This window comes from Papilio xuthus, unplaced genomic scaffold, assembly GCF_000836235.2.
Source record: "Papilio xuthus unplaced genomic scaffold, Pxut_1.1 DF827679.1, whole genome shotgun sequence".
Taxonomy (NCBI): Eukaryota; Metazoa; Arthropoda; class Insecta; order Lepidoptera; family Papilionidae; genus Papilio; species Papilio xuthus.
In genome coordinates this window covers 3,227,586-3,237,887 of record NW_013530970.1, presented here as the reverse complement: position 1 = coordinate 3,237,887, position 10,302 = coordinate 3,227,586, and the positions used below count along the sequence as shown (strand labels likewise).

At 31.5% G+C, this 10,302-nt stretch overlaps 3 protein-coding genes across 3 annotated transcripts; 2 read left to right on the top strand and 1 right to left on the bottom strand.

The window, feature by feature from the left end:
- Nucleotides 1-4,946: 4,946 nt before the first annotated feature.
- Nucleotides 4,947-6,092, bottom strand: LOC106117685 (transcription initiation protein SPT3 homolog). The gene has a single exon (XM_013312089.1). The coding sequence runs from the start codon at nucleotides 6,000-6,002 to the stop codon at nucleotides 5,061-5,063; it is 942 nt and encodes a 313-aa protein (XP_013167543.1). The 5' UTR covers nucleotides 6,003-6,092; the 3' UTR covers nucleotides 4,947-5,060.
- Nucleotides 6,093-6,431: 339 nt separating this feature from the next.
- On the top strand, nucleotides 6,432-8,024 carry Hsc20 (iron-sulfur cluster co-chaperone protein HscB-like protein, mitochondrial). Its single transcript, XM_013312124.1, has 3 exons — nucleotides 6,432-6,933; nucleotides 7,291-7,376; nucleotides 7,701-8,024. Exons 1-3 carry the CDS (start codon nucleotides 6,659-6,661, stop codon nucleotides 8,000-8,002), a joined length of 663 nt encoding a protein of 220 aa, XP_013167578.1. The 5' UTR covers nucleotides 6,432-6,658; the 3' UTR covers nucleotides 8,003-8,024.
- Nucleotides 8,025-9,163: 1,139 nt separating this feature from the next.
- LOC106117560 (trypsin CFT-1) lies at nucleotides 9,164-10,300 on the top strand (the record flags this gene model as incomplete). The annotated part of the gene is made up of 4 exons (XM_013311922.1): nucleotides 9,164-9,315; nucleotides 9,570-9,774; nucleotides 9,842-10,097; nucleotides 10,238-10,300. Coding segments are annotated over exons 1-4 (579 nt in total), but the record flags the coding sequence as incomplete, so codon positions are not given.
- Between the last annotated feature and the right edge of the window lie 2 nt (nucleotides 10,301-10,302).

The following is a 10,302-nucleotide window of genomic DNA, read 5'->3' as shown; positions in this document are numbered from 1 at the left end:
GCGTGCACCAGATACCTCCTCCTCAAAGGTCCGTGAAAATCGGATCAACCGTTTAGGAGATTACCCGGAACAAATCCGTACGTGCGGACGTTATCATTATAAGTAAAATAAATACGAAATGAAATATTAAACCTTTTTTTTTGCATACAGACTCACCAATTTTATTAATAAGTATAATTAATAATTAAGGTTTCAATATTGTATTCTGTTAAAGATTCAGAATGTTATGCGGTACAAAATTGAATACCACTATTGCAGTAATTAAACCAAAAACCACTATTGTATTTTGGGCTATAAAATAGCAAATCTAGTCTATTCTCTGAATCATAACGTCAATATATCACCACAAAAAATAAGTTAGTTGCTCTATGTCAAGTTAAATGTGATATGTTGTGATATTTTATTCATTGAAACTACTATTTAAATACTTTGAAACAAAATGTAAAGCACATAAATGCAATCGTGAAAAATCTTGCACTTTTATGTCACTTACATTGTTTTTTAATGTCACGTGAATTTAGTATGAAACGATAACGCTGCGAGTAAGTGTTGACAAGATATATGGTGCTCTAACATAGAAATATTGTAGTTATAATTTGAGTTTATGTAAGTATTTAAAGACAATATTAGTTGAAATCATTTGAAGTCAATGGCGCGCTTTCGTTACAAAGTCAAGTGTCAGATCGATTAGTGAGGGGACATAAACGTTGATTAATAAGGCTAGTGTTGCGCCGATAAACCAGCACAGTATTGTATTTTCTTCCGAACATTATGTATTTTAGAATCGTAAATACACACAACAATTAATAATCGACATGAGTCGTGTATTCGGTCAGTACTGGCATGGATTACAAATCAACTTTATAAAGCTCGACCATCTAAAAATCGCGACTGGTGATAGCGCAAGAGAATAAATTGTTGGCTACGTACGTACGCTATGCACGAAACACTGTAACATTGCATTGCGTAAATCGCTTAGCGACCAAAATCGCCTCTTCTCGAAGATTTACGTTGCCTTGTATGTAATTCTTTATGAAATTATTTTTCATTTTTTTACATTACAAATAAATTTACTTAAGCTTGTATAGTTAACTGTAACAACTCGGTGCAATGGAATTGAATTTACAAGTTACAGGTAATAAACGCCAGCACTTTATCGGGAGCAAACTCTCATATGCACAGACCACTATGCTAAAGCATAATAATTCTACACTATTCCACAAATAAGGAAACATGTTATAGGCTTGCTTCTATTATAAATAACAAAATTATTATCTACTTTCATTATTAATTCAAACAAGGGCTTCTACACATGCTGGAAAACTGAAAGCACATAAGCCTTAATTTACATCATCATCAGCTCACTATACGTCCACACAGAGGGGCTCGGAGCCTACCCAAGTTAGGGGTGACTAGGCTATAGTCAACCACGTTGGCCCAGTGCGGGTTGATTTCACACATATCTTTGAATTTCCTCCCATATATGTGCAGATTGCATCACCATGTTTTCCTTCAGCCTTAAATTGTGATATTTATTTACTATATATTTTTTTTTAATTTTGCGTCGCAGTTAATTCATTATATTTCTCTTAAGCATTCGTAAGCATAGCATTAGGACAATTTTAACGTGACCTTTAGTATTCAAAAATTTATCATTATATATGTACAATTTACCCTTTCAGCAAAACTTTATAATAATACACTTAGAATGATATAAAACAAACACAAAAACACACACAAGCTTGTTTATTATTTAAGAGTCTCGTCTCATCTCAACATGACAGAAGACTCTCAGGGCCGCAAAATTAAATTTACAAACAAACATTCGCCACGTAAATCCGTACGGGACTGTGACACATTAACTGTGTCCACAAACTACAAATAAACACTAGATGAGAGCCTACTACAAAATAAAACTATGGTTAAAGTCTACAGATTGAAGTATTAATAAATAAACAGACATTATTAATTATTTCATTCAACATCAGCTCTTTATACGTCCCCACTGAAAGACTCGGAGCCTTCACTGAGTTAGGGGTGACTAGGCCATAATCAACCACGTTGGCCCAGTTCACACATATCTTTGAGTTTCTTCACGATGTTTTCCTTTACCGTAAGAACATCGTTTAAATGTACATATGTAAATCGAAAATCAATAAACACATTGGTACATGACGGAATTTGAATCCAGAACCTGCAGAGTGCAAGTCAAGTGTTTAGTCCTTGAGCCATTAACCTTAATTATTTAATTAAATACAGATAACAATTAATTTCCAAACACAACAGGTAAACATTATCACAGGTAAATCTCAGTCTTTTCTATGGAAATTGCTCGAACAAATGAACGTGGCCACAGTTGAAGTCAAAGCGTATAAAGTCATTTTAATCTAAGATCTATAAAAACTTTTTTTAATGATATTCGATTTTCGAACAATATATAACCACTAGTATTATTAATTTATCAAAGAATAAAAAAAACACCTGAGAAATTGTATAAACGAGGAATAGTGATTTTTTATTCATTTCTGTATAACAAAAGTGAACCAGCACTAAGCTTTGACGTAAAAGAAAACCTCGTATACATTCCGCGGATACCTTCCTCGTCTTTAACTTTTAATTTCCCTCTCTTTTTAGGTCACCTCCTTTATGATCTTAACATTTATACATTTTACTCATTTTAACAGCCTGCACTGACACTTATATATTTTAAAATTTGTAGCTTATAGATTTAATGTACAGTACTTTGACAAGTTCGTGAACTATAACTTGATTGAGTTTAAAAGGATAAACAATTGAAAAAAAATCGTTTCAAAAACATAATGTGTCATCACTCTCAATCTTACTAATATTATAAACTAGCTGTCACCCGCTACCCCGTCCGCGTGGATATATAAAAAAACTTAATATATAGATAAGATAAATAAAAAGCAGCTTTTTAAGGCATAAAAAAATCGAAAAAAATGAATAAATGGTATCCTATGTCCGTCTCCTGGCTCTAAGCTACCTCCTCACCAATTATCAGCCATATCGGTAAAGCCGTTCTTGCATTATAAATAGTGTAACTAACACGACTTTCTTTTATATATCCAGAACGGCTGAACGAATCCGGCTGAAATTTGGCATAGACGTAGAACATAGACAGAAACACAAAGACTACTAATTAAGTTTTTTTAATTCCGCGTGGACGGAGTCTAGGCAATAGGCAATTTTTGTTGTTGAATTTTTATTATTTCCATGGAAGACGACTAACTCAGTCACGAGTACTCAATAAAAGATGTGGGTACTAACAAAAGCAATCGTCCTTTCTTACTACATACATGCTATACGTTAAATCAAAGTAGGTATAATAGATCTCAAGACGTTAGAGCGCGTGAGTGTACTTCAATCTCCTTGAAGTTCCCTCGGGGCGGGCTGAGCTACTCGGCTCGCAAATCTTGCGTTTAATTGATGGGCTTTAAATGGAACAAAACATAGAAAATAAACCACCAAACCATATGTAACGACAAAAAATTTTCCTTAAGAATTTATGTTAGGAGTAAGTCCTTTTAAATTAAATAAATTTCTGTGCAATAATTTCCCTAATCTTCTTCTTCTTCTTCTAGCTCTACAACCAAGGCCCGGTTTGGTCCAGCAACTTAATTTCCCTAATCTAGGGGATAATATATAAACGAAAGTTTCGGAGACTTATCTTTAAATATGTTTTAATTTGCCAAAATAGACATTAACAATATCTAAGCTCTGTGGTAAATGATACAAAATAATTCATTCAGACAATACGAAATTCCTATTTATTAATAAAACGTTATGTTAATTTAAAAAAGAAATGAATTAAACCGGAAAACAGATTGCGGCCTGGACTCGAATCCCTCATAAATACATTAAAGAAAGATTCATGGCTTAAGAGGGTCGTTATAAACGAACGCCCTCTGTCCGAACGAAGGGATGCGTACTCATAACGGCGATAAAAGGATTAGAAAATCTTAATAAATTTCAAAAGCTCCAAAATATTGGAATACCCATATGGTATTCAATTAAATCACATTATTACCAACTGACATTTTAATGAATCCATTGAGCGTCTTTTCATTTATACTTTAGATTTTCTACTAACTTAATTGGTCCGTAATGTAAAATTTTAATGCATAATACAAACCCTAATTACTTTAATTCGTGGCTTAAGACTTAAATCTAAAGAAAACTTTTTATATAATGACTGATTTACACTAAAACATTTAAATATTTACACAATTTATTAGAGGTTTGAAACTTAGTAATAATTATTATACTAAAATATCATCATCATCAACCTGCCCTTATCCCTACTGAGGGTCGGCACAGTATGTACTACTCCTCCATACATCTCTATCAGCCGTCATATCCGAGTCTACCCCCTTCTCACGCATATCCTCTTTCACACAGTCATTCTATGCTTTTTTTGGTCTTTCTCTACCCTCGTCGCCATCCACATTCAATCTCATTACTTTTTTGCTTATATCATCATCATCATCCCTCCTCATAACATGCCCAAACCACAGTAGTAATAATTACTAAAATATCAATTATCAAATTTTTTCAATCACCGTAACTTGCAGTCAAACAATACAACTGGAATACTTAACTCTAAGGGTCAAAAGTTTTTAGTTAATAAAAAAAAATAAGTTTAAAAATATTTATTCTTTTATCTTCGTTTCTTCTGTCTAGAAATTCAGATCAAAATTGTTTATCTACTACACCTTATAATGTAGAACAAAAATGTTATTCAATGCTTTTATTATTTTTAAGGAGAAATATTTACAAAAAACACTTCCTAGAAAATTGACATAACCATTTTCAATACAAATAATTATGTACCTAATTTAATAATAATTCATATTTTAAGAAAATTAAGTCGCTAAGGCTTGTATTATAACACAAGATTATACTAAAGCTTCAATCTTCCATTTGGTCAATTGCAAAATAATTATTGAAATGCATATAGATTCAAAAATTTTATTATCTCTGCTTACCACCATAGGTTACAGAAATGAGTTAGTACAATTTTATTAACTAAATTATAGATTTTAGATTGCTAGATATCTGATAGGTAAATCTAAACACATATTCCTATAGAACAATCCATTCATGCCGCTTATTGGATTAAAATATCTTCTTAATACTTCTCTTACTTCCGGTACAGTAATAGCTGGTACACCTTCGTACCCTGATTTTATATAAACCGCATTATTTAAACTAACCGGATTACAGAAATGACCACCTTCAAATTTACTAAATGGATCTCCAATCTTCTTTTTAGCATCTTGTCTGATCAAAAATACAGCATCAACAATCTCCGCAACGGTTTCATAAGCTAAGAAGCATAATACTTCTAAAGCAGACAGTGTAATCTTTAGTTCCTTATTTGGGTTTAACCATTTTTCTAATTTAGCAAAACCTTTGCCTATCGCATAACCTGATCTAAATGAACAGCATCTTGCTTTATGATATGCTTCATATTTCTCAAATGACATAGATTCAGTTATTTTAGCAGCTCGTACTTTTCTCAAATAGTCAATAGCATCAAATTTAATCTGACTCACTTCGTCCGCTTCGTCAAACTCTTTTATACACTCTATATGTGTTCTCTTTCTTTTCAACATTGTGCCCTTGTCATCATCAAGAATAATTCCAGAAAGTAATGAATCTGATACCAAAGTCCCCTGACGGGTTTTATCTATATGATCTAATTTCTTTTGGTAATCATACAATCGTTTCATTTTTAATTTATTTTTACGCATCAAATATATTATTTCGTAGTTCGTTATAACTTTTGCTCCACGGTTCATTGAAAGATTAAAAGCCTCTTGAAGCATTGAACGAAGCTGATTTAAAACTATGCTCTCAACTAATACTACGGTAGCAGCATTTGGATTAGGATTGTCGCCTAAACCGTGCATCATATTTGATATTTCCTTTTGAAAATTTGTTACTTCACTAATAGAATCAACAGTAAAGTAGGACACCATTTTTGTAAATTAAATAAGTTTCCAAATAAACTTTATGCTTAAAACAAAGCGCTTCGATGAAAGACAGATAAACTTAAATATAAAAGTCAAATTATAATTTGTGATTTTGTGATTTTTTTTAAATTTTATTATGAAATATGTCACACGTCAAATGTGACAGTGACACTGACGTTTGGAGACGGACGGAAAATCTGATTGGTGACCAGGTGACATTTTAAATGTACATTCCATTCAAAGAATTAATTAAATTTTGGAATCTGCCTATTCTATTTAAACTGAATAACAATTTAAATTACAGTTAATTTAGTTCCTAAAATAATATTTAGAAAACAATTTACCGAAACACGAACTAGTTTTCTGCGTACCCAAGAAACTTGCTTGTGATAATTTATGATCAGCTGATTTCTTTCAACATTGACATTTGACAACTTCACAATTTCACAATCATAAACAAATTAATGATGTTCGAAAATTCGAGGTTATTAATTTATTGACTTTGATTATTATAAGATTCACTATTACCTGTATATAGTTATCTGTAATACTTATTCGGATAAAGACTAATTAAGAAAACTAATTCTGTTCATATAGTTATTATGTAATTGTTACCGACAATAACTTCCACAAGTGTTCAAAACTATCCGACAACTTTAAATATGGCTTTTCGTTATATTCTTAGAAATATAGGGGTTAAATCAAATATAATAAATCACTATCGATATATATCCTGTTGGTCATGTGGTACTGATATAAATAATTCAGTTGTGAATTTGTTTTGTTCGAAATGCAATGCTTTACAACAACCTGATAAAAATGTAAGCTACTTCAAGATTATCGGTGTAAACGAGACCTACGATTTAGATGAAATTGAACTTGCGAAAAAGTTTAAGGAACTTCAAAAATATCTTCATCCAGACAAGTATGGTAATAAGTAGGTATACTTTTTGTTCATAGCAATTGATCAAATCATCCTATTTCAATTAAAATGGATTACCATTTTCCCATTAAATTCACTTATATTTGACTACTACCTGTCGCCTGTGACTGTCCGCACAGAAATAAACTTGATGAGTAGCCTATGTGTCCTTCTAGATTGTGTTTAACATCATCCAAACATTCACATTTATAATATTAGTAAAAATATATCTACATCTTTTATCACCAAAATGAGCAATGTTATTACTAAAAAGTAATCTAAACTAAAATTAAATAAGTTTATTTTGTTATATTACAAATTCAAGGTTACATTGTTATTGTCAATATAATACACATGTTATGTTTTTTACAGATCAAAGCATGAACAAGAAATATCAGAACAGTATTCATCATTAGTAAATGAAGCATATAAAACCTTATTGGAGCCATTAGCAAGAGGTAACAAATATAAATAATCTTTCATATTATATGCAAAAGCAAGCAATATAAAAACTATAGCTGGTGTCCCAAAGACTCCTCCTGGACTGAGACATCTTGTGCGGACTATGATCCTGCAAGACATACCGCCTTAGTACATGACACATTATGGTTAAAAATATATGAACGCTTGTATTGTCACTACACAACTAACCCGAGTTATTTAAATTTTTAGTTTAGCTACTAATAAAATATGGATTTCTGTTTGAAATATAGTTGAGTCCAAAGCAATATTAGCTGCACTATTTTATATTATATGAGGTTTAGTTTTTATTATAATTTTAGGTATTTACATGTTGAAACTAAGAGGTAAAGAAATACCAGAAAATACAGAAGTCGATCAAGAATTTCTAATGATGATTATGGAGAGAAATGAAGAAGTAGAAAATGCAGACTCGGAGGAAGAAATTATGAAATTGAACAAAGAGAATAAAACAATAATAAAAGATTTACAGAAAAAATTGTCCAAAGCATTCTTTGATGGTGATTTAAATAGAGTTACGAAGTTATTGAGTCAAATGAAGTATTACACAAGTATAGATAACCAAATACAAAATGTAATTCGTAATAAAGGCATTATTAGATAGTTTCTTTTTGTTATTAATTATAATTATTTGCATATGTTTTGTTTGTTTTATTAATTTTATTAAATATTGTCCATAAAATTTGGTGTTTTTAATTAAAATATTTTATTAAATACGTGAACATATGAAGATAAAGTAACCACTCAAAATATTTTTGTCCCGAAGAACTTAACGCTTGTACCAAACCAATGAGGTTTATTTAGCGTTAAATATATGATTATTTGTATTCAAAATTGTATTGTTAAATAAATAAAAAAAAACCTTAAAAAAGTTTTTATCCTGTATGCAAGAAAGCTATGATTAAACGTAAAATTCCAGTGCCTTAACTATTGTATTAAAAACATTTGTTATGTTATGTCAAAGAGAATGAAAGATATTTATGGTAATAAAGATTGTGTAATCAGGCCTGGCATTTATTATCTTAAAATACATTTAGTGAATTTATTTTACAGTATTAGTTCTAATATAAGAATTTGCGCCAAAAATGTCTACCGCAATTCATGGATCGTTTTTTTAACGTTGGCAATTGGTATCACTACATAACGGGACTTGGAAAAAACAAATACGGGAACCGAGGATAAAAAGCTTTAATTAGTACATAGATTGGAGTTACGGGAATTTTAATAGGATAATGTGCAAACACGAAGTCACGCGAGCTAACGGTAATTTAAATAGCGTTGAAATAAATGAGAAATTAATATTATGATCTCATAACAATTTACTATGTGAAATTATTTTACAAATGATTGATGGTCCATATTTGCATTACCGGCAATATACTTTGACCGCCATTTCTTGATACTTTTTACGACGAAAATGATTTAATACTTTTAAAAGTAAAACATGGTAATGATTCAAGTCTGCTTCCAGATTATTTCATATTTTGGACATTTTTCACAAAAGCATACATATTAGAAAATTATGCGAACTGTCGCAAAAAGTTAAAAAGACAATCCGCCATTATTCAGGTTCGTGTTCTTCAATACAATCATTTTGAAGATAAAGACTTTAGAAATACTTGACCCTTGTAAGTGATTCACGAAGGAATTGCAAGTGACAGCTATACAATGTGAAGACAGCTTTTTAAATAGATCAAGACGTTTACGTCCAACTACAAAATATGACTTATAAGAACCTTATAATACACGTTAGGTCCAAGAAAGTAGCAGATGCGTACGGTTCTTTGAGTGCGCGTGTTCAAATAATATGTGTAAATGCAAGAAATATCACAGTTATATCTAGTAAACTTTATCTACCTGTAATGTGTGCTCAAGACGTTTTGTTTATATGTTTTACTTCAATTATCTTAACACTAGGTAAGTCTTTTCATCAAAACCCTTAATTCAGTCTAACTTTAAGTAGTTAAGATAAATCCCACCAGGCAGAATACTTTCTAACTAACAGGTAGTTATGATTCATCGTTGTGGAAATACAAAATGCCAATTTTATTCCATTTAACTATCTTACGAAGTTTTCCAATCCATTTCTACACCAAATAAAGAATGATATCTTGACCCTATCATAATTAAGTATAACAAACATCCTGTTTTAATAATTTCCTTAATTTCAGCTCAACCGCGACTGCCAATTGCTTTTACGCGCGTGTTAGGTGGCGCGCCAACGACAATTACCCAATATCCAATATTGGCCCAACTACTTCTAGACCCTTGGGCCACTAACCAGTATAGCCAACATTGTGCAGGAGTTATTTTGACTTCTCGACATGTAATTTCTACCGCTCATTGTTTCCAATACAATGAAAATACGGGAAGAAAGTAAGTAATTTATATAAAAAAGAAACTAAGGTAAAAAGAAAAAACTCACAAATATGTACATTTTCAGTTACACAAAACCCTACCATTGGAAGGTGCGCGTAGGCTCATCATATCGAACCAGAGGTGGGGTTTTACATAGGGTAAAGAATATAATACCTCATCCCTCATTCGACAAATATTACTACAAGAACGATGTAGCAGTGCTAGTGGTGGCTACACCAATCATGATGTCCAAGTTTGCAAGACAAGGCACTATAACAAAACCTGGGACTGATGTGGCTGCTAGTTCCTTGTGCACGTTGGTTGGATGGGGTGCAACTCAGGTAACTCTTAAAAATTCTACACATAGCAGTGTTATATTTAAGTTTATCCAATGTCTCTTAAATTGTTTCCATCTAGTAATGTTTATGTCTAATTACTAAACGCTTACTAATACTTCTACTTAATAGTTTATTATTTTTAGCGAGGCGGACCACAACCAGATCAACTGCAATACACGGTGATGGTAACAATTGACCAGCAAGAATG

Coding starts and splice junctions, on each gene's coding strand:
- LOC106117685 (XM_013312089.1), bottom strand. CDS start 6,002: ATGGTGTCCTACTTTACTGTTGATTCTATTAGTGAAGTAACAAATTTT.
- Hsc20 (XM_013312124.1), top strand. CDS start 6,659: ATGGCTTTTCGTTATATTCTTAGAAATATAGGGGTTAAATCAAATATA. Junction 6,934..7,290: donor CCAGACAAGTATGGTAATAA/GTAGGTATACTT, acceptor TGTTTTTTACAG/ATCAAAGCATGAACAAGAAA. Junction 7,377..7,700: donor ATTGGAGCCATTAGCAAGAG/GTAACAAATATA, acceptor TTATAATTTTAG/GTATTTACATGTTGAAACTA.